Source organism: Panulirus ornatus, chromosome 9, assembly GCF_036320965.1.
Source record: "Panulirus ornatus isolate Po-2019 chromosome 9, ASM3632096v1, whole genome shotgun sequence".
Lineage (NCBI taxonomy): Eukaryota > Metazoa > Arthropoda > Malacostraca > Decapoda > Palinuridae > Panulirus > Panulirus ornatus.
Genome location: NC_092232.1, coordinates 30,989,752 through 31,014,664, shown reverse-complemented (window position 1 = coordinate 31,014,664; position 24,913 = coordinate 30,989,752). Strand labels below are relative to the sequence as shown.

The window sequence follows — 24,913 nt, the reverse complement described above, 5'->3', positions numbered from 1 at the left end:
CAGAAGAGGGTGTTTTGAAGTGGTTTGGGCACATGGAGAGAATGAGTGAGGAAAGATTGACCAAGAGGATATATGTGTCGGAGGTGGAGGGAACGAGGAGAAGAGGGAGACCAAATTGGAGGCGGAAGGATGGAGTGAAAAAGATTTTGTGTGATCGGGGCCTGAACATGCAGGAGGGTGAGAGGAGGGCGAGGAATAGAGTGAATTGGAGCGATGTGGTATACCGGGGTTGACGTGCTGTCAGTGGATTGAATCAAGGCATGTGAAGCGTCTGGGGTAAACCATGGAAAGCTGTGTAGGTATGTATTTTTGCGTGTGTGGACGTATGTGTATACATGTGTATGGGGGGGGGGTTGGGCCATTTCTTTCGTCTGTTTCCTTGCGCTACCTCGCAAACGCGGGAGACAGCGACAAAGAAAAAAAAAAAAAAAAAAAATAATAATAATAAGGCATGTACAGAGCATCAGATTGGGGAAGAGCAGTGTGGTTTCAGAAGTGGTAGAGGATGTGTGGATCAGGTGTTTGCTTTGAAAAATGTATGTGAGAAATACTTAGAAAATCAAATGGATTTGTATGTAGCATTTGTATGTAGTGGGTGTGTTTGAGGGAATACTGGTTCCAACAATGTTGTATGGTTGCGAGGCGTGGGCTATGGATAGAGTTGTGCGCAGGAGGATGGATGTGCTGGAAATGAGATGTTTGAGGACGGTGTGTGGTGTGAGGTGGTTTGATCGAGTGAGTAACGTAAGGGTGAGAGAGATGTGTGGAAATGAAAAGAGCGTGGTTGAGAGAGCAGAAGAGGGTGTTTTGAAGTGGTTTGGGCACATGGAGAGAATGAGTGAGGAAAGATTGACCAAGAGGATATATGTGTCGGAGGTGGAGGGAACGAGGAGAAGAGGGAGACCAAATTGGAGGTGGAAAGATGGAGTGAAAAAGATTTTGTGTGATCGGGGCCTGAACATGCAGGAGGGTGAAAGGAGGGCAAGGGATAGAGTGAATTGGAGCGATGTGGTATACCGGGGTTGACGTGCTGTCAGTGGATTGAATCAAGGCATGTGAAGCGTCTGGGGTAAACCATGGAAAGCTGTGTAGGTATGTATATTTGCGTGTGTGGACGTATATATATACATGTGTATGGGGGGGGTTGGGCCATTTCTTTCGTCTGTTTCCTTGTGCTACCTCGCAAACGCGGGAGACAGCAACAAAGTATAAAAAAAAAAATAAATATTTATGGATTTGGAGAACGCATATGATAGAGTTGATAGAGATGCTGTGTGGAAGGTATTAAGAATATATGGTGTGGGAGGCAAGTTGTTAGAAGCAGTGAAAAGTTTTTATCGAGGATGTAAGGCATGTGTACGTGTAGGAAGAGAGGAAAGTGATTGGTTCTCAGTGAATGTAGGTTTGCGGCAGGGGTGTGTGATGTCTCCATGGTTGTTTAATTTGTTTATGGATGGGGTTGTTAGGGAGGTGAATGCAAGAGTTTTGGAAAGAGGGGCAAGTATGAAGTCTGTTGGGGATGAGAGAGCTTGGGAAGCGAGTCAGTTGTTGTTCGCTGATGATACAGCACTGGTGGCTGATTCATGTGAGAAACTGCAGAAGCTGGTGACTGAGTTTGGTAAAGTGTGTGAAAGAAGAAAGTTAAGAGTAAATGTGAATAAGAGCAAGGTTCTTAGGTACAGTAGGGTTGAGGGTCAAGTCAATTGGGAGGTGAGTTTGAATGGAGAAAAACTGGAGGAAGTGAAGTGTTTTAGATATCTGGGAGTAGATCTGGCAGCGGATGGAACCATGGAAGCGGAAGTGGATCATAGGGTGGGGGAGGGGGCGAAAATTCTGGGAGCCTTGAAGAATGTGTGGAAGTCGAGAACATTATCTCGGAAAGCAAAAATGGGTATGTTTGAAGGAATAGTGGTTCCAACAATGTTGTATGGTTGCGAGGCGTGGACTATGGATAGAGTTGTGCGCAGGAGGATGGATGTGCTGGAAATGAGATGTTTGAGGACAATGTGTGGTGTGAGGTGGTTTGATCGAGTAAGTAACGTAAGGGTAAGAGAGATGTGTGGAAATAAATAGAGCGTGGTTGAGAGAGCAGAAGAGGGTGTTTTGAAATGGTTTGGTCCCATGAAGAGAATGAGCGAGGAAAGATTGACCAAGAGGATATATGTGTCGGAGGTGGAGGGAACGAGGAGAAGAGGGAGACCAAATTGGAGGTGGAAAGATGGAGTGAAAAAGATTTTGTGTGATCGGGGCCTGAACATGCAGGAGGGTGAAAGGAGGGCAAGGAATAGAGTGAATTGGAGCGATGTGGTATACCGGGGTTGACGTGCTGTCAGTGGATTGAATCAAGGCATGTGAAGCGTCTGGGGTAAACCATGGAAAGCTGTGTAGGTATGTATATTTGCGTGTGTGTGGACGTGTGTATATACATGTGTATGGGGTGGGTTGGGCCATTTCTTTCGTCTGTTTCCTTGCGCTACCTCGCAAACACGGGAGACAGCGACAAAGCAAAAAAAATATATATATATCCCCTGGGGATAGGGGAGAAAGAATACTTCCCACGTATTCCCTGCGTGTCGTAGAAGGCGACTAAAAGGGAAGAGAGCGGGGGGCTGGAAATCCTCCCCTCATTTTTTTTTTTAATTTTCCAAAAGAAGGAACAGAGAAGGAGGCCAGGTGAGGATATTCCCTCAAAGGCCCAGTCCTCTGTTCTTAACGCTACCTCGCTAATGCGGGAAATGGTGAATGGTATGAAAGAAAAAGAAAGAATATATATATATATATATATATATATATATATATATATATATATATATATATATATATATATATACATATATATATATATATATATATATATATATATATATATATATATATATATATATATATATATATATATGGGGAGGTGATAACAAGTAGTGGTGATGTGAGAAGGAGATGGAGTGAGTATTTTGAAGGTTTGTTGAATGTGTTTGATGATAGAGTGGCAGATATAGGGTGTTTTGGTCGAGGTGGTGTGCAAAGTGAGAGGGTTAGGGAAAATGATTTGGTAAACAGAGAAGAGGTAGTAAAAGCTTTGCGGAAGATGAAAGCCGGCAAGGCAGCAGGTTTGGATGGTATTGCAGTGGAATTTATTAAAAAAGGGGGTGACTGTATTATTGACTGGTTGGTAAGGTTATTTAATGTATGTATGACTCATGGTGAGGTGCCTGAGGATTGGCGGAATGCATGCATAGTGCCATTGTACAAAGGCAAAGGGGATAAGAGTGAGTGCTCAAATTACAGAGGTATAAGTTTGTTGAGTATTCCTGGTAAATTATATGGGAGGGTATTGATTGAGAGGGTGAAGGCATGTACAGAGCATCAGATTGGGGAAGAGCAGTGTGGTTTCAGAAGTGGTAGAGGATGTGTGGATCAGGTGTTTGCTTTGAAGAATGTATGTGAGAAATACTTAGAAAAGCAAATGGATTTGTATGTAGCATTTATGGATCTGGAGAAGGCATATAATAGAGTTGATAGAGATGCTCTGTGGAAGGTATTAAGAATATATGGTGTGGGAGGCAAGTTGTTAGAAGCAGTGAAAAGTTTTTATCGAGGATGTAAGGCATGTGTACGGGTAGGAAGAGAGGAAGGTGACTGGTTCTCAGTGAATGTAGGTTTGCGGCAGGGGTGTGTGATGTCTCCATGGTTGTTTAATTTGTTTATGGATGGGGTTGTTAGGGAGGTGAATGCCAGAGTTTTGGAAAGAGGGGCATGTATGAAGTCTGTTGTGGATGAGAGAGCTTGGGAAGTGAGTCAGTTGTTGTTCGCTGATGATACAGCGCTGGTGGCTGATTCATGTGAGAAACTGCAGAAGCTGGTGACTGAGTTTGGTAAAGTGTTTGAAAGAAGAAAGTTAAGAGTAAATGTGAATAAGAGCAAGGTTATTAGGTACAGTAGGGTTGAGGGTCAAGTCAATTGGGAGGTAAGTTTGAATGGAGAAAAACTGGAGGAAGTAAAGTGTTTTAGATATCTAGGAGTGGATCTGGCAGCAGATGGAACCATGGAAGCGGAAGTGGATCATAGGGTGGGGGAGGGGGCGAAAATCCTGGGAGCCTTGAAGAATGTGTGGAAGTCGACAACATTATCTTGCAAAGCAAAAATGGGTATGTTTGAAGGAATAGTGGTTCCAACAATGTTGTATGGTTGCGAGGCGTGGGCTATGGATAGAGTTGTGCGCAGGAGGGTGGATGTGCTGGAAATGAGATGTTGAAGGACAATGTGTGGTGTGAGGTGGTTTGATCGAGTAAGTAACGTAAGGGTAAGAGAGATGTGAGGAAATAAAAAGAGCGTGGTTGAGAGAGCAGAAGAAGGTGTTTTGAAATGGTTTGGGCACATGGAGAGAATGAGTGAGGAAAGATTGACCAAGAGGATATGTGTGTCAGAGGTGGAGGGAACGAGGAGAACTGGGAGACCAAATTGGAGGTGGAAAGATGGAGTGAAAAAGATTTTGTGTGATCGGGGCCTGAACATGCAGGAGGGTGACAGGCGGGCAAGGAATAGAGTGAATTGGATCGATGTGGTATACAGGGGTTGACGTGCTGTCAGTGGATTGAATCAGGGCATGTGAAGCGTCTGGGGTAAACCATGGAAAGTTGTGTGGGGCCTGGATGTGGAAAGGGAGCTGTGGTTTCGGGCATTATTGCGTGACAGCTGGAGACTGAGTGTGAACGAATGGGGCCTTTGTTGTCTTTTCCTAGTGCTACCTCACACACATGAGGGGGGAGGGGGATGGTATTCCATGTGTGGCGAGGTGGCGATGTGAATGAATAGGGGCAGGCAGTGTGAATTGTGTGCATGGGTATATTTGTATGTGTCTGTGTGTGTATATATATGTGTACATTGAGATATATAGGTATGTATATTTGCGTGTGTAGGCGTGTGTGTGTGTACATTGTGTATGGGGGTGGGTTGTGCCATTTCTTTCGTCTGTTTCCTTGCGCTACCTCGCAAACGCGGGAGACAGCGACAAAGTATAATAAAAAATAAAATATATATAAATGCCCACATATGCACGTATACATGCATATACATACACATACACAGACATTACATGCATACACATGTACATATTAATACTTGCTTGCCTTCATCCATTCCTGTCGCTAACTCGCCCTACAGGAAAAAAGCATCGCTATCCCCTGCTTCAGCAAGATAGTGCTAGGAATGCAGACAAAAACGCCACATCTGTTTACACACAGTCTCTAGCTGTCATGTGTATTTATTTATTATACTTGATCGCTGTTTCCTGCATCAGTGAGGTAGCGCCAGGAAACAATAAACCCTAAATTCAATGGACTAATACTGGGGAAATGGGTGTCTGTTAATGCCGAAAGTCTGTTAAATGGAATGTTACCTATGAGCCAATTTTTAATACAATATACAATAAATAAAGTTACAATTCTGAAATAACAGAAACATTCTGAATACAATATGACCGCATGATAGCTTGAGGCAGACTGAGACCAAAACAAAGCGAGTTTACCCCATGCTACCAAAAACAAGTGCAATATTACATGTGAATGGTGCAACATTTGAGATTTTTAAAATTTTGTTTATCTTTTAGATTATTATTAGTCAGTGTACTGTATTATTACTTGTCCAGTCTGTTAAATCCGAAATCTGTTATATCAGGGTCCATTAAAGCAAGGGGTTACTGTATATAATAATCCAGTATCATACATGCTCAATTACTGTTGTTTCTGAACCTGATTACACATAAGTCCAACGTACCTCATATGTGGATCCCACTGAGTACCCACAAGGTAAGACTCATATTCTTCAGGGATAATGTGGTTAACTGGGTATCGATCATATTCCCTTGGGGCTCCATAATCCATCAGTGTCCTAGAATGTTTTAGGCAAAAACATCAGTAACCAAGATTAAAACAATATCTCTACACTTTTGGTTATAAAATGAATCAAAACGAAGCATATTCAGAAACACAGTACAGTGATCAAGATCTATTGCTAACAAGCCATTGTACTGAATAGTCTCTGGTACGTACTCTGAAACTGTTTGAACTAATAAGACAAAGGGTGGACAAGAGGCCTCCATGATCAGATCCAAGTTGACAGCTTTGATTATCACTCTACCATATGCCCTAACAAATTCATATACAAAATAACATAACTAACCGTAGTGGTGAGCGTGTATCTGGAAGCACTGGTCGCACCTGTAAAGGAGAGGATTTTATCCGTCGACTTGGGCTGGGTGTTCTGAAAGGAGAAAAAAGTCATCAAACTTCATACATAACCTTAAATAAACACTATTTTGATTTTCCAATATAATTAGTATCCATAGTAAAGACCATGTGAATTAAGGGAGAGAGAAGAAAATACCAAAACTATTGCAAAACTGATATATTTCCAGGCTTGCTCTCAGCTTTGTAAGTTCAAGGTTAATCTTACTTTCAATGAATCAAGCTGCCCACCACTCCTTGAAACACAATTCAAATTAATGAGAAATCAAATCAAGTTCCTGCGAAACGATAGTTAAGTAAGTTAACTTCTTTACTGAGTAATGTTACCAACTGTGTGGCATATTATGAAAAAAAATTAATACTACATGTCAACATTACCATTACAGGGGTCTGTCTGGGGTGTGTGTGTGTGTGTGTGTGTGTGTGTGTGTGTGTGTGTGTGTGTGTGTGTGTGTGTGTGTGTGTTATTCACAACTTAAAAACAATGTAAAACTAGTGCTATTCAAAGATTTCAAATAATTTTTACTTTCATAAAGCCACCATTTTTACTATATTAGTTTCATATCAATTAGTTAAATTTCTGCAACTTTGCAGTTTCTAAGAGAATATTGGATAAAGAAAATTGGAAAGCCTAGTTCGAATAATACTGACTTAAAAGAAATCAGCAGAACCTGTGTTATTTAATCTATTATCTAAATTTGACCTCTTCCCTTTTTTGGGGGGTGGGACAAGTGGTTATTTATTCTCAAGTCAAAGACTATTATACCTCTGTCCTTATCCCCTGTGGAAAACCTATAATGACTAAAAGAAATCATTTAAGTAAATGACAATGTAATGAGGTGGTATAGGCATAAGTAGCGTATGTTGTTGGGTCAAATAGCTACTAACTATGGACAAGTCTAAGAGCTGGCCATGATAATAAAGATGTTTCACCAGCATGGGTGAAATCAATGAAATTCAATATATGATAATAAAATATCATGAACCATAAAAAGGGCCACAGTTACTTAAAACCAAGGCACCTCAGACATTCAATCCTTGGTCTGAAACTTAGGTGTTTAAATACCTAAACAATTGCATCTAAGTTCAGTAACCACTAAACAAAGCTGTACTTAGAAACTGAACTTCTAAAATCCTATGCAATCACAGCTTCCTATCCACATCCAGGCCCCACAGGTAACTTTCCATGGTTTACTCCAGATGTTTCACATTCTTTACTTCAGACACCCCAATCTGAGCCTTCAAGGAGGATGAATACTCCCTGCTTGACTTCTGTTTCCCCTTTTAGAAAATGAAATACTAGGAGGATAAGGTTTCCAGCCCCCAACTCCTGCCCCCTTCAGTAGCCTTCAACATCATGCAGGGAATACGTGGGAAGCATTCTTTCTCCCCTGTCCTCAGGGACAAATATATTGATATGTATATGCTTGTATATGTGCGTGTTTATGTATTATCATTATGCATTTATAAATTTATCATACTCAACTGCCGTCTCCTGCGTTAGCGAGTTGGCGCAAGGAAACAGATGAAGAATAGCCCAACCCACCCACATACCCATGTACATACAGAAACACTCATGCACACACATATACATATATTTCAACGTATACATACATATACATACACAGACATATACATATTAACAAATGTACATATCCATACTTCCTGCCTTCATCCATTCCCATTGCCACCCTATCACACACGAAATAGCATCCCCCCTCCAGCGAGACAGTGACATGGAGACAAAAAAAGGCCACATTCATTCACACTCAGTCTCTAGCTGTCATGTGTAATGCACTGAAACCGTAGCTCCCTTTCCACATCCAGGCCCAACAGACCTTTCCATGGTTTACCCCAGATGCTTCACATGCCCTGATTCAATCCATTGACAGCACGTTGACCCAGGTATACCACATCGTTCCAATTCACTCTATTCCTTGCATGCCTTTCACCCTCCTGTATGTTCAGGCCCCAATCGCTCAAAATCTTTTTCACTGCATCCTTCCACCTCCAATTTGGTCTCTTACTTCTCCTTGTTCCCTCCACCTCTGATACATATATCCTCTTTGTTAGTCTTTTGTTACTCATTCTCTCCATGTGTCCAAACCACTTCAACACACCCTCTTCTGCTCTCTCAACCACACTCTTCTTAATACCACACATCTCTCTTACCCTTTCATTACTTACTCCATCAAACCACCTCACACCACATACTGTCCTCAAACATTTCATTTCCAACATCCACTCTCCTCCGCACAACCCTATATATAGCCCAAGCCTTGAAACCATATAACATTGTTGGAACCACTATTCCTTCAAACATACCCATTTTTGCCCTCTGAGATAACGTTCTTGTCTTCTACACATTCTTCAACGCTCCCAAAATCTTCGCTCCCTCCTCCACCCTGTGACTCACTTCCACTTCCATGGTTCCATACGCTGCTAAGTCTACTCCCTGATATCTAAAACACTTCACTTCCTCCAATTTTCTCTATTCAAACTTACCTCCCAATTAACTTGTCCCTCAACCCTACTTAATCTAATAAACTTGCTCTTGTTCACATTTACTCTCAACTTTCTTCTTTCACACACTTTACCAAACTCAGTCACCAACCTCTGCAGTTTCTCACCCGAATCAGCCACCAACGCTGTATCATCAACAAACAACATCTGACTCACTTCCCATCCCCTCTCATCCATAACAGAGTGCATAATTGCCCCTCTCTCCAAGACTCTTGCATTCACCTCCCTAACAACCCCATCCATAAACAAATTAAACAACCATGGAGACATCACGCACCCCTGCTGCAAACCGACATTTACTGGGAACCAATCACTTTCCTCTCTTCCTACTTGTACACATGCCTTATATCTTTGGTAAAAACTTTTCACTGCTTCTAGCAACTTACCTCTCATACTATATACTCTTAAAACCTTCCACAATGCATCTCTATCTACCCTATCATATGCCTTCTCCAGATCCATAAATGCTATCTACAAATCCATCTGTTTTTCTAAGTATTTCTTACATACATTCTTCAAAACATACACCTAATCCACACATCCTCTACCACTTCTGAAACCACACTGCAACTTCCTCAATCTGATGCTCTTACCATGCCTTTACCCTCTCAATCAATACCCTCCCATATAATTTCCCAGGAATACTCAACAAACTTATGCCTCTGTAATTTGAACAATCACCTTTATCCCCTGTGCCTTTGTACAATGGCACTATGCATGCAATCCGCCAATCCTCGGGCACTTCACAGTGAACCATACATACACTGAATATCCTTACCAACCAATCAACAACACAGTCACCCTCTTTTTTAATAAATTCCACTGCAATACTATCCAAACCTGCCGCCTTGCCGGCTTTCATCTTCCACAAAGCTTTCACTACCTCTTCTCTGTTCACCAAACCATTCTCCCTGACCCTCTCACTTTGCACTCCATCCCAATCAAAACACCCCATATCTGCCACTCTACCATCAAACACATTCAACAAACCTTCAAAATATTCACTCCATACCCTTCTCACTTCATCACTACTTGTTATTACCACACCATTTGCCCCCTTCACTGATGTTCCCATTTGTTCTCTTGTCTTATGCTCATTATTCATCTCCTTCTAAAACATCTTTTTATTCTCCCTAAAATTTAATGATACTCTCTCACCCCAACTCTCATTTGCCCTATTATTCACCTTCTGCACCTTTCTCTTGACCTCCTATATCCCATTCCTCTCCCACTCCCCTTACATCATTTGCTTTCACCTTTTGCCATTCTGCACTCAATCTCTCCTGGTATTTCCTCACACAAGTCTCCTTTCCAAGCTCACTTACCCTCACCAGTCTCTTCTCCCCAATGTTCTCTCTTCTTTTCTGAAAACCTCTACAAATCTTCACCTTCACCTCCACAAGAGAGTAATCACACATCCCTCCAGTTGCCCCTCTCAGCACATTAACATCCAAAAGTCTCTTTTACATGCCTATCAATTAACAAATAATCCAATAACACCTTTGGCCATCTCTCCAACTCACATATGTATACTTATGTATATCTCTCTTTTTAAACCAGGTATTCCCAATCACCATTCCTTTTTCAGCACACAAATCCACAAGCTCTTCACCATTTCCATTTACAACACTGAACACCTCATGTACACCAATTATACCCTCAACTACCACATTACTACAATCATTATTATTAATATCATACTTAACCACTGTTTGCCACATCAGCGAGATAGTGCAAGGAAACAGAAGAAGAAAGGCCCAACCACTCACATACACATACATATACATATCAATGTATACATTTTTATTATTTTATTTATTTTATTTTGCTTTGTCGCTGTCTGCCGTGTTAGCGAGGTAGCGCAAGGAAACAGACGAAAGAATGGCCCAACCCGCCCACATACACATGTATATACATACACGTCCACATACGCAAATATACATACCTATACATCTCAATGTACACATATATATACACACACAGACATATACATATATACACATGTACATAATTCATACTGTCTGCCTTTATTTGTTCCCATTGCCACCTCGCCACACATGGAATAACAACCCCCTCCCCCCTCATGTGTGCGAGGTAGCGCTAGGAAAAGACAACAAAGGCCCCATTCGTTCACACTCAGTCTCTAGCTGTCATGTAATAATGCACCAAAACCACAGCTCCCTTTCCACATCCAGGCCCCACAAAACTTTCCATGGTTTACCCAAGACGCTTCACATGCCCTGGTTCAATCCATTGACAGCACGTCGACCCCGGTAAACCACATCGTTCCAATTCACTCTATTCCTTGCACGCCTTTCATCCTCCTGCATGTTCAGGCCCCGATCACTCAAAATCTTTTTCACTCCATCTTTCCACCTCCAATTTGGTCTCCCACTTCTCCTCGTTCCCTCCACCTCTGACACATATATCCTCTTGGTCAATCTTTCCTCACTCATTCTCTCCATGTGACCAAACCATTTCAAAACACCCTCTTCTGCTCTCTCAACCACACTCTTTTTATTTCCTTACATCTCTCTTACCCTTACATTACTTACTTGATCAAACCACCTCACACTACATATTGTCCTCAAACATCTCATTTACAGCACATCCACCCTCCTGCGTACAACTCTATCCACAGCCCGGGCCTTGCAACCATACAACATTGTTGGAACCACTATTCCTTCAAACATACCCATTTTTGCTTTGCGAGATAATGTTCTCAACTTCCAAACATTCTTCAAGGCTCCCAGAATTTTCACCCCCTCCCCCACCCTATGATTCACTTCCGCTTCCATGGTTCCATCCGCTGCCAGATCCACTCCCAGATATCTAAAACACTTTACTTCCTCCAGTTTTTCTCCATTCAAACTTACCTCCCAATTGACTTGACCCTCAACCCTACTGTACCTAATAACCTTGCTCTTATTCACATTTATTCTTAACTTTCTTCTTTCACACACTTTACCAAACTCAGTCACCAGCTTCTGCAGTTTCTTACATGAATCAGCCACCAGCGCTGTACCATCAGCGAACAACAACTGACTCACTTCCCAAGCTCTCTCATCCACAACAGACTGCATACTAGCCCCTCTTTCCAAAACTCTTGCATTCACCTCCCTAACAACCCCGTCCATAAACAAATTAAACAACCATGGAGACATCACACATCCCTGCCGCAAACCCACATTCACTGAGAACCAATCACTTTCCTCTCTTCCTAAACGTACACATGCCTTACATCCTCGATAAAAGCTTTTCACTGCTTCTAACAACTTGCCTCCCACACCATATATTCTTAGTACCTTCCACAGAGCATCTCTATCAACTTTATCATATGCCTTCTCCAGATCCATAAATGCTACATACAAATCCATTTGCTTTTCTAAGTATTTCTCACATACATTCTACAAAGCAAACACCTGATCCACACATCCTCTACCACCTCTGAAACCACAATGCTCTTCCCCAATCTGATGCTCTGTACATGCCTTCACCCTCTCAATCAATACCTCCCATATAATTTACCAGGAATACTCAACAAACTTATACCTCTGTAATTTGAGCACTCACTCTTATCCCCTTTGCCTTTGTACAATGGCACTATGCAAGCATTCCGCCAATCCTCAGGCACCTCACCATGAATCATACATACATTAAATAACCTTACCAACCAGTCAACAATACAGTCACCCCCTTTTTCAATAAATTCCACTGCAATACCATCCAAACCTGCTGCCTTGCCGGCTTTCATCTTCCGTAAAGCTTTTACTACCTCTTCTCTGTTTACCAAATCATTTTCCCTAACCCTCTCACTTTGCACACCACCTTGACCAAAACGCCCTACATCTGCCACTCTATCATCAAACACATTCAACAAACCTTCAAAATACTCACTCCATCTCCTTCTCACATCACCACTACTTGTTATCACCTCCCCATTAGCCCCCTTCACTGAAGTTCCCATTTGCTCCCTTGTCTTACACACTTTATTTACCTCCTTCCAAAACATCTTTTTATTCTCCCTAAATTTAATGATACTCTCTCACCCCAACTCTCATTTGCCCTCTTTTTCACCTCTTGCACCTTTCTCTTGACCTCCTGCCTCTTTCTTTTATACCTCTCCCACTCATTTGCATTTTTTCCCTGAAAAAATCGTCCAAATGCCTCTTTCTTCTCTTTCACTAATAATCTTACTTCTTCATCCCACCACTCACTACCTTTTCTAATTAACCCACCTCCCACGCTTCTCATGCCACAAGCATCTTTTGCGCAAGCCATCACTGCTTCCCTAAATACATCCCATTCCTCCCCCGCTCCCCTTACCTCCTTTGTTCTCACCCTTTTCCATTCTGTACTCAGTCTCTCCTGGTACTTCCTCACACAAGTCTCCTTCCCAATGTATACATACATATACATACAAAGAAATACACATATATACACATGTATATATTAATACTTGCTGCTTTCATCCATTCCCTTCGCCACTCTGCCACACAGGACATACATATACATACATATACATATAAAGACACACATATATACAAAAGTATATATGTATGACTCATGGTGAGGTGCCTGAGGATTGGCGGAATGCGTGCATAGTGCCATTGTACAAAGGCAAAGGGGATAAGAGTGAGTGCTCAAATTACAGAGGTATAAGTTTGTTGAGTATTCCTGGTAAATTATATGGGAGGGTATTGACTGAGAGGGTGAAGGCATGTACAGAGCATCAGATTGGGGAAGAGCAGTGTGGTTTCAGAAGTGGTAGAGGATGTGTGGATCAGGTGTTTGCTTTGAAGAATGTATGTGAAAAATACTTAGAAAAGCAAATGGATTTGTATGTAGCATTTATGGATCTGGAGAAGGCATATGATAGAGTTGATAGAGATGCTCTGTGGAAGGTATTAAGAATATATGGTGTGGGAGGAAAGTTGTTAGAAGCAGTGAAAAGTTTTTATCGAGGATGTAAGGCATGTGTACGTGTAGGAAGAGAGGAAAGTGATTGGTTCTCAGTGAATGTAGGTTTGCGGCAGGGGTGTGTGATGTCTCCATGGTTGTTTAATTTGTTTATGGATGGGGTTGTTAGGGTGGTAAATGCAAGAGTTTTGGAAAGAGGGGCAAGTATGAAGTCTGTTGGGGATGAGAGAGCTTGGGAAGTGAGTCAGTTGTTGTTCGCTGATGATACAGCGCTGGTGGCTGATTCATGTGAGAAACTGCAGAAGCTGGTGACTGAGTTTGGAAAAGTGTGTGGAAGAAGAAAGTTAAGAGTAAATGTGAATAAGAGCAAGGTTATTAGGTACAGTAGGGTTGAGGGTCAAGTCAATTGGGAGGTGAGTTTGAATGGAGAAAAACTGGAGGAAGTGAAGTGTTTTAGATATCTGGGAGTGGATCTGGCAGCGGATGGAACCATGGAAGCGGAAGTGGATCATAGGGTGGGGGAGGGGGCGAAAATCCTGGGGGCCTTGAAGAATGTGTGGAAGTCGAGAACATTATCTCGGAAAGCAAAAATGGGTATGTTTGAAGGAATAGTGGTTCCAACAATGTTGTATGGTTGCGAGGCGTGGGCTATGGATAGAGTTGTGCGCAGGAGGATGGATGTGCTGAAAATGAGATGTTTGAGGACAATGTGTGGTGTGAGGTGGTTTGATCGAGTGAGTAACGTAAGGGTAAGAGAGATGTGTGGAAATAAAAAGAGCGTGGTTGAGAGAGCAGAAGAGGGTGTTTTGAAGTGGTTTGGGCACATGGAGAGGATGAGTGAGGAAAGATTGACCAAGAGGAAATATGTGTCGGAGGTGGAGGGAACAAGGAGAAGAGGGAGACCAAATTGGAGGTGGAAAGATGGAGTGAAAAACATTTTGTGTGATCAGGGCCTGAACATGCAGGAGGGTGAAAGGAGGGCAAGGAATAGAGTGAATTGGAGCGATGTGGTATACCGGGGTTGACGTGCTGTCAGTGGATTGAATCAAGGCATGTGAAGCGTCTGGGGTAAACCATGGAAAGCTGTGTAGGTATGTATATTTGCGTGTGTGGACGTATGTATATACATGTGTATGGGGGGGGGGTTGGGCCATTTCTTTCGTCTGTTTCCTTGCGCTACCTCGCAAACGCGGGAGACAGCGACAAAGTATAATAATAATAATAAAATATATAAATGTATATATCAATACTTGTTGCCTTCATCCATTCTCTTCGCCACTCTGCCACACAGGACATAGCCCCCCCAAGCAGGATAATGCCAGGAAAAAAAAAAATGCCACTCGCTCACACTCTATCTCTAGCTGCCTTGTGTAATGCACCAAAACCACAGCACCCTTTCCACATCCAGGCCCTGCAGACCTTTCCATGGTTTGCCCCAGACGCTTCACATGCCCTGGTTCAATCCACTGACAGCATTTCAACCCCAGTATACCACATCGTTCCAATTCACTCTATTCCTTGCATGCCTTTCACCTTTCTATATGTTAAGGCACTGATCGCTCAAAATCCTTTTCACTCCCATCCTTCCACCTTCAATTTGGTCTCCTGATTCTCCTTGTTCCCTCCACTCTAACACATATATCCTCTTGTCAATCTTTCTTCACTCATTCCCTCCATGTGTCCAAACCATTTCAACACACTCTCTTCTGCTCTCTTAACCACTCTCTTTTTATTACCAAACATCTCTCTTACCCTTTTAGTACTTACTCGATCAAACCACCTCACACAACATAATGTCCTCAAACATGTCATTTCCAACACATCCACCCTCCTCCGTACAACCCTATCTATAGCCCATGCCTCGCAACCATATAACATTGTTGGAACCACTATTCCTTCAAACATACCCATTTTCATTCTCTGAGATAAGGTTCTTGCTTTCCACACATTCTTCAACGCTCCCAAAACCTTTGCCCCCTCCCCCACCCTGTGACTTACTTCCACTTCCATGGTTCCATCCACTGCTAAGTCCACCCCCAGATATCCAAAATGCTTCACTTCCTCCAGTTTTTCTCCATTTAAACTTACCTCCCAATTATGTATACACATATGCATATATAAAGTGGATGGACTGTTATTCTGTTTCCTGGCACTACTTGCTGATGCAGGAAATGGTGATCAAGTATAGTAAATGAATATATAATATTCTTTACTTATCTAAAGTGCAATCTTTTTTAAGATTTCTAAAGTAATTACCATATCTGATTTAAATATTTTTTCTTTCATATTGGAAATTTAGGGTTAAGGAATATGGAGATGAGAAGTTATTTTGCATTGGAAAAGGGGCCAAATATCAGCCTCAAAATGGGGCAAAACACAATAATGCCTTCTTGATAATACAGCAGTTTCTAAAAAGTTTGATTTGATACACTGATTTCATAATAGTGCAGGCACCAAAATGGCTCCCAGTTTTATATGCTATCCCAACATAACATCAAGCCCAAATGGCTGCAAGTTGCAGGGTGCTGATGCTATGCATACCAAGATGCCCACTGCTTCAGTTCTCTATTGGCACTCAAAGAGTAAGTATGCATCATCTGCCGCTTGTATATTTCTACACTTCTGCCCACTTGAACCAATCATCAGTATGTCTAAGCCTTCCACAAGTATTCCTACAACAAATGAGGTCTTCAAGATTTTGAATGAACTTGAGTATGAGTCTAGCACTTCAGCAGTTACTCATCATTATGGCATTGATGAAAGCAGCATCCACATCACAAAGAAGAAAAGGGAAAGCCTTATCTCACCCATTTATTCCAGAGATGGCAATGCATCTCAAGATACTAAGATTTGTGAAAATAAAGTATGCCTTTCCAAAAATTTACCCCTTTATATATTGTTCTGCACATTTCTCCTCGATAAGTTTATGACTTATTCATGTACTAAACATAACTTAATGAAAAATATTGGAAATGAGGGTGGCACAGTAGAACAGTAGCAATTCAGGTAGATGCAGTGAGGCGAATAACAATTTTTCAGTTAAATAAATTTTTTTTCAGTAAACAAAATAGTAAACTATTTCATTTAGACTCTACAGGTATTTCTTCTATATATTTCTTTTTAAGAGGTTCTTACCTAAGGCTAGACCTAATAAGTATCTAAATATTCAGAATAGATTTACAACAAAATCTTACCTAGCCTATCCGAGATCCTGAAGAAATGTGGATGTGAAAAAAGCCAGATACCTCTCTAAAATTTTCAGTAGGTGTTATATAATAGTTTCATTGCTTGGATAACAATTTGAGAGTTTTTTTGGTTGATTATTTCCATTTTTCCTTGTTCATTTTCTTTACCCCAGTCACTAACCCCTTATTTACATGGAAATGGGTCACAATATTGCATGATGTGCTACTGCACAAACATTTTGGTACTTATCTTGAGCTATATTGTGACCCTATTGTATTAATTTGTGAAGAGAAAATGATGCACATTAATTATGGACAAGAAAAACAATCAGTGGAAAAGATTATAACAGAGATAATGTCAATTACTTTCTTGCTTCAAAAAACAAAAATCTAACCTAAAGAAATCAAAACAATACTTCGAGGAAATTCAAGGCTTAACTTACCTGCTCAAAGACAATGAATGGTTTGAAAGAGAGCGTTCTCTAGTGAACGAAGGTGAGCGCTGTGAACGTGATCCAAGGCCTCGGGGTGGTGAGCGACTCCACCGATGTCTTATTGGGGATCGAGATGACCTTACTCCTGAGCCAATTACCCGACTCCGAGAACGTGAGCGAGTACGAGAACGTGACCATGATCGACGAGGTGAACGGGACCGTAATCTAGAATGGTAACGATGAGGAGGAGACCTGACAAGATGGAAGTCATCAGTGTCATTCAATTAAACCTTCAGAAAAACTTAAGTATACTGAGGAAACTATTTCATGTGCTATGTAAAAATATTCATAAGCTCTATCACTTACTTCTCCCAATAAAATGACTTACAAAAACATACACTAGAGTGCATATGCCCTACTTAACAAGTGCGCACACACACACACACACATAGAAAATAGGCATTTGGACAGTACCTGCAGGGAAAGAGTGCAAATGATTGGGAGATGTATAAAAGAAAGCAGCAGGAGGTCAAGAGGAAGGTGTATGGGATGAAAAAGAAGGTAAAGGAGAACTGGGGTGAGAGAGTATCATGAAGCTTTAGAGAGAATAAAAAAGATGTTTTGAAAGGAGGTAAATAATGTGAAAAGACAAGAGAGAGGTAAATGCAAGAGTCCTGGAGAGAGTGGCAACTATGCAGTCTGTTGGGGATGACAGAGCCTGGAAAGTGAGTCAGTTGTTGTTTGCCAATGATACAGCACTGGTGGCTGATTCCAGTAGGAAACTGCAGTTGGTGACTGAGTATGGGTGAAAGGAAAGAGATAAGAATGAATGTGAATAATAAAAGCAAGGTTATTAGGTTCAGCAGGGGTGAAGGACAAGTTAGGAACTATGAAAGTGGAAGTGAGTCATAGGGTTGTAGAGAGGCAAACGTTCTGGGAGCAATGAAGGATGTGTAGAAAAAGAGAACATTATCTAAGAGGGCAAAACTGGCTATGTTTCAAGGAATAGTAGTCCTAACTCTTGCATACCATCCTGATCTTATACACCCTATATTTGCCACTCTGTCATCAAACACATTAAATAATCCTTCCATATAATCACCATCTCCACTCCATCACTACCTGTTATCACTTCCCCTTTTACTCCCCTCACCAATGTCCACAACTGTTCACTTGTCTTTCACACATTATTTACCTCCTTCCAAAACATCTTTCTATTCTTCCTCAAGTTTAATGATACTCTCTCACTCCAAATCTTATTTGTCCATTTTTCAACTCTTGCACCTTCCTCTTGACCTCCTGCTGCTTTATCTCATACATCTCCTAATCATTTGCATTCTTTCCTTGTAAGTACTGCACAAATGCCTCTCTTTTCTCTTTCACAGGCAAGTTTACTTCCATCTCACCAATCACTACCCTTTTTAATCTGCCAATCTTCCCACCTTTCACATACATCATGCATCTCTTGCTCATACGATCACTGCTTCCCTAAATACCTCATCCACTCCCCTCACTTTATTTGCTCTGACCTTTTGCCGTTCTACATTCAATCTCTCTTGGCATTTCTTCACACAAATTTCCTTTCCAAGCTCACTCATTCTCACCACTTTCTTCTTTCTGACACTGTCTCCTCTTTTTCAAACACCTCTACAAATCTTCACCTTCACCTCCTCAAGATAGTGATCAGGCATCTCACCAGCTGCCCATCTCAGCACATTTACATTCAAAAGTCTCTTTTACATGCCTATCAATTAATACATAGTCTAATAATGCACGATGACCATCTCTCCTATTCACTTTTGCATACTTATGTATATCTCACTTTTTAAACAAGATATTCCCAATCACCAGTCTTTTTTCAGCACATGAATCCACAAGCTCTTTACCATTTCCATTGATAACACTGAATACCCCATGCACATCAATTACACCACCAACTGCCACATTACTTACCTGCGCATTTAAATCACCCATCACTAATACCCAGTCTCATGCACCAAAACTGCTGACACACTCACAACTGCTAACAAACGACTTGCCTCTCATGATCTTTCTTCTTCAGTTTTACCCACATTAATCTAAAAAAAAATTCTAACCTAACTTAACTCAAGAGCAGTTTACCTCCTACACCATATATTCTAAATACCTTTCACAAAGTATCTCCAACAACTATATCATATGCTCTCTCCAGAACCATAAATGTCTCATACAAATCCATCTGTTTTTCTAAGTATTTCTCACACACATTCAACAAAGCAAACTCCTGATCCACAAATCCTCTACCACTTCTAAAACCACACTGCTCCTCCACAATCTGAATCTCTGTACATCCCTTCACCCTCTCAATGGATACCTTCCCATACAGCTTACCAGGTTAACTCAACAAACTTATCCCTCTTTAGTTCGAACACTCACCTTTATCCCCTATGTCTTTATACGCTGGCACTATACATGCATTCAGCCAATTATCAGGCACTTTGCCTTGATCCAAATATACATAAGTTATCCTTACCAACCAATCAACAGAACACCACTCCCTTTCTTAATAAACTCAACTGCAAAACCATCCACTCCAGATGCCTTGCCACATTTCATCTAACGAAATTCTTTCACCACTTCCTCTCTTCAACAAACCACTCTCCATGACCTTCTCACTTCGCATACAACCCCAACCAAAACACCCTACATCTTCCACTCTTATCGTCAAGCATGTTAAACAATCCTTCAAAATACTCCATCTCTTCCTCACTTTATCACTTCCCCTTTGCCGTCTTCACCAATGTTCTCATTTGCTCTTGTCTTTTACACATTATTTACCTTCTTTCAAAACATCTTTTTATTCTCCCTAAAGTTCAATGATACTCTCTCAACCCAACTCTCATTTACCCTCTTTTTCAAACCTTGAACCTTCCTCTTGACCTCCTGCCGCTTTCTTTTATACATCTCCCAATCATTTGCATTCCTTCCCTGCAGGTACTGCCCAAATACCTCTTTTCTGTGTGTGTGTGTGTGTGTGTAGTGGGGCATACTCTAGGTTCCATCTGCTGCTAAGTCCACTCCCAGATACCTAAAACATTTCACTTCCTCCAATTTTTCTCCATTCAAACTTACATTCCAATTAACTTGTCCCTCAACCCTACTGAACAGAACCTAATAAACCTTGCTCTTATTCACATTTACTTGCAACTTTCTCCTTTCACACACTTTTCCATACTCAATCACCAACCTGTGCTGTTTCTCACCCAAATCAGCCACCTGAACTGTATCATCGGCAAACAACTGACTCACTTCCCAGGCCCACTCATTCACAACAGACTGCATACTCGCCCCTCTCTCCAACCAAAGGGACATCACACACACCTGTCGCAAGCCGACATTCACTGAGAACCAATCACTCTCCAAAACCACAGCTCCCTTTCCACATCCAGGCCCCACACAACTTTCCATGGTTTACCCAAGACGCTTCACATGCCCTGGTTCAATCCATCGACAGCACATCAACCCCGGTATACCATATCGTTCCAATTCACTTTATTCCTTGCATGCCTTTCACCCTCCTGCATGTTCAGGCCCCGATCACTCAAAATCTTTTTCACTCCATCTTTCCACCTCCAATTTGGTCTCCCACTTCTCCTCATTCCCTCCACCTCTGACACATATATCCTCTCGGTCAATCTTTCCTCACTCATTCTCTCCATGTGCCCAAACCATTTCAAAACACCCTCTTCTGCTCTCTCAACCACACTCTTTATTTCCACACATCTCTCTTACCCTTACATTACTTACTCGATCAAACCACCTCACACCACATATTATCCTCAAACTTCTCATTTCCAGCACATCCACCCTCCTACGCACAACTCTATCCATAGCCCACGCCTCGCAACCATACAACATTGTTGGAACCACTATTCCTTCAAACATACCCACTTTTGCTTTCCGAGATAATGTTCTAGACTTCCAAACATTCTTCAAGGCTCCCAGAATTTTCGCCCCCTTCCCCACCCTATGATTCACTTCCGCTTCCATGGTTCCATCTGCTGCCAGATCCACTCTCAGATATCTAAAACACTTTACTTCCTCCAGTTTTTCTCCATTCAAACTTACTACCCAATTGACTTGACCCTCAACCCTACTGCACCTAATAACCTTGCTCTTATTCACATTTATTCTTAACTTTCTTCTTACTTTCTTCTTTCACACACTTTACCAAACTCAGTCACCAGCTTCTGCAGTTTCTCACATGAATCAGCCACCAGTGCTGTATCATCAGCAAACAACAACTGACTTTTCAAGCTCTCTCATCCACAACAGACTGCATACTTGCCCCTCTTTCCAAAACTCTCGCATTCACCTCCCTAACAACCCCATCCATAAACAAATTAAACAACCATGGAGACATCATACACCCCTGCCGCAAACCTACATTCACTGAGAACCAATCACTTTCCTCTCTTCCTACATGTACACATGGTAAAGTGTGTGGAAGAAGAAAGTTAAGAGTAAATGTGAATAAGAGCAAGGTTATTAGGTACAGTAGGGTTGAGGGTCAAGTCAATTGGGAGGTGAGTTTGAATGGAGAAAAACTGGAGGAAGTGAAGTGTTTTAGATATCTGGGAGTGGATCTGGCAGCGGATGGAACCATGGAAGCGGAAGTGGATCATAGGGTGGGGGAGGGGGCGAAAATTCTGGGGGCCTTGAAGAATGTGTGGAAGTCGAGAATATTATCTCGGAAAGCAAAAATGGGTATGTTTGAAGGAATAGTTGTTCCAACAATGTTGTATGGTTGCGAGGCGTGGGCTATGGATAGAGTTGTGCGCAGGAGGATGGATGTGCTGGAAATGAGATGTTTGAGGACAATGTGTGGTGTGAGGTGGTTTGATCGAGTGAGTAACGTAAGGGTAAGAGAGATGTGTGGAAATAAAAAGAGCGTGGTTGAGAGAGCAGAAGAGGGTGTTTTGAAGTGGTTTGGGCACATGGAGAGGATGAGTGAGGAAAGATTGACCAAGAGGATATATGTGTCAGAGGTGGAGGGAGCAAGGAGAAGAGGGAGACCAAATTGGAGGTGGAAAGATGGAGTGAAAAAGATTTTGTGTGATCGGGGCCTGAACATGCAGGAGGGTCAAAGGAGGGCAAGGAATAGAGTGAATTGGAGCGATGTGGTATACCGGGGTTGATGTGCTGTCAGTGGATTGAATCAAGGCATGTGAAGCGTCTGGGGTAAACCATGGAAAGCTGTGTAGGTATGTATATTTGCGTGTGTGGACGTATGTATATACATGTGTATGGGGGTGGGTTGGGCCATTTCTTTCGTCTGTTTCCTTGCGCTACCTCGCAAACGCGGGAGACAGCGACAAAGTATAAAAAAAAAAAAAAAAAAAAAATATATATATATATATATCCCTGGGGATAGGGGAGAAAGAATACTTCCCACGTATTCCCTGCGTGTCGTAGAAGGCGACTAAAAGGGAAGGGAGCGGGGGGCTGGAAATCCTCCCCTCTCTTTTTTTTTTATTTTTTTTTATCTTTTTTTTTTTTTTCCAAAAGAAGGAACAGAGAAGGGGGCCAGGTGAGGATATTCCCTCAAAGGCCCAGTCCTCTGTTCTTAGCGCTACCTCGCTAATGCAGGAAATGGCGAATAGTATGAAAAAAAAAAATATATATATATATATATATATATATATATATATATATATATATATATATATATATATATATATATTTCCCTGGGGATAGGGAAGAAAGAATACTTCCCACGTATTCCCTGCGTGTCGTAGAAGGCGACTAAAAGGGAAGGGAGCGGGGGTCTGGAAATCCTCCCTTTCAGTTTTTTTTTAATTTTCCAAAAGAAGGAACAGAGAAGGGGGCCAGGTGAGGATGTTCCCTTAAAGGTCCAGTCCTCTGTTCTTAACGCTACCTTGCTAACGCGGGAAATGGCGAATAGTATAAAAAGAAAAAAAAAAAAAAAAAAAAAATATATATATATATATATATATATATATATATATTTATTTTGGACAAGCCATCACTGCTTCCCTAAATACATCCCATTCCTCCCCCACTCCCCTTACCTCCTTTGTTCTCACCTTTTTCCATTCTGTACTCAGTCTCTCCTGGTACTTCCTCACACAAGTCTCCTTCCCAAGCTCACTTACTCTCACCACTCTCTTCATCCCAACATTCTCTCTTCTTTTCTGAAAACCCCTACAAATCTTCAACTTCGCCTCCACAAGATAATGATCAGACATCCCTCCAGTTGCAACCTCTTAGCACATTAACATCCAAAAGTCTCTCTTTCGCGTGCCTATCAATCAACACGTAATCCAATAACGTTCTCTGGCCATCTCTCCTACTTACATACATATACTTATGTATATCTCGCTTTTTAAACCAGGTATTCCCAATCACCAGTCCTTTTTCAGCACATTAATCTACAAGCTCTTCACCATTTCCATTTACAACACTGAACACCCTATGTGTACCAATTATTCCCTCAACTGCCACATTACTCACCTTTGCATTCAAATCACCCATCACTATATCCCAGTCTTGTGCATCAAAACCACTAACACACTCATTCAGCTGCTCCCAAAACACTTGCCTCTCATGATCTTTCTTCTCATGCCCAGGTGCATATGCACCAATAATCACCCATCTCTCTCCATCAACTTTCAGTTTTACCCATATCAATCTAGAATTTACTTTCTTACACTCTATCACATACTCCCACCAATCCTGTTTCAGGAGTAGTGCTACTCCTTCCCTTGCACTTGTCCTCTCACTAACCCCTGACTTTACTCCAAAGACATTCCCAAACCACTCTTCCCCTTTACCCTTGAGCTTCGTTTCACTCAGAGCCAAAACATCCAGGTTCCTTTCCTCAAACATACTACTTATCTCTCCTTTTTTCTCATCTTGGTTACATCCACACACATTTAGACACCCCAATATGAGCCTTCGAGGAGGATGAGCACTTCCCGCGTGACTCCTTCTTCTGTTTCCCCTTTTAGAAAGTTAAAATACAAAGAGGGGAGGGTTTCTAGCCCCCCACTCCCGTCCCCTGTAGTCGCCTTCTACGACACGTGAGGAATGCGTGGGAAGTATTCTTTCTCCCCTATCCCCAAGTATGAAAAAAAAAAAAATTTATTTTTTTATTTTGCTTTGTCACTGTCTCCCGCGTTAGCGAGGTAGCGCAAGGAAACAGACGAAAGAATGGCCCAATCCACCCACATACACATGTATGTACATACACGTCCACACACACAAATATACATACCTATACATCTCAAATATACATGTGTATACATGTATATACATAAATGTCCACACAAACACACACATATACATACCTATACATCTCAATGCATACATATATATACACACACAGACATATACATATATACACATGTACATAATTCATACTGTCTGCCCTCACTCATTCCCATCGCCACCCTGCCACACATGAAATGACAACCCCCTCCCCTACATACATATATATGTACGATTATAGCAGCATAGATGGGTAACTTACACAATACAGGTAAAATTGAAAGAACAGATATAATAAGGAATCCAGTGTGAAAGAATTATACAGTCTGAAGAAGTCTTT

The 24,913-nt window shown here is 41.6% G+C and overlaps 1 protein-coding gene across 8 annotated transcripts in view; it reads right to left on the bottom strand.

Moving 5' to 3' along the window:
* The window catches only part of snama (something that sticks like glue), a 301,283-nt gene that overhangs the window by 13,514 nt on the left and 262,856 nt on the right, over nt 1-24,913 (bottom strand). For 7 of the 8 annotated variants that reach the window (XM_071664963.1, XM_071664959.1, XM_071664962.1 and 4 more), the window contains 3 exons: nt 17,314-17,556; nt 6,178-6,258; nt 5,773-5,886 (listed from right to left, as the gene is read on the bottom strand). In XM_071664963.1, the coding sequence (XP_071521064.1) occupies nt 5,773-5,886; nt 6,178-6,258; nt 17,314-17,556 (438 nt within the window). The remainder of the gene's footprint in view (nt 1-5,772; nt 5,887-6,177; nt 6,259-17,313; nt 17,557-24,913) is intronic. The other variant, XM_071664964.1, reaches the window with a different exon arrangement.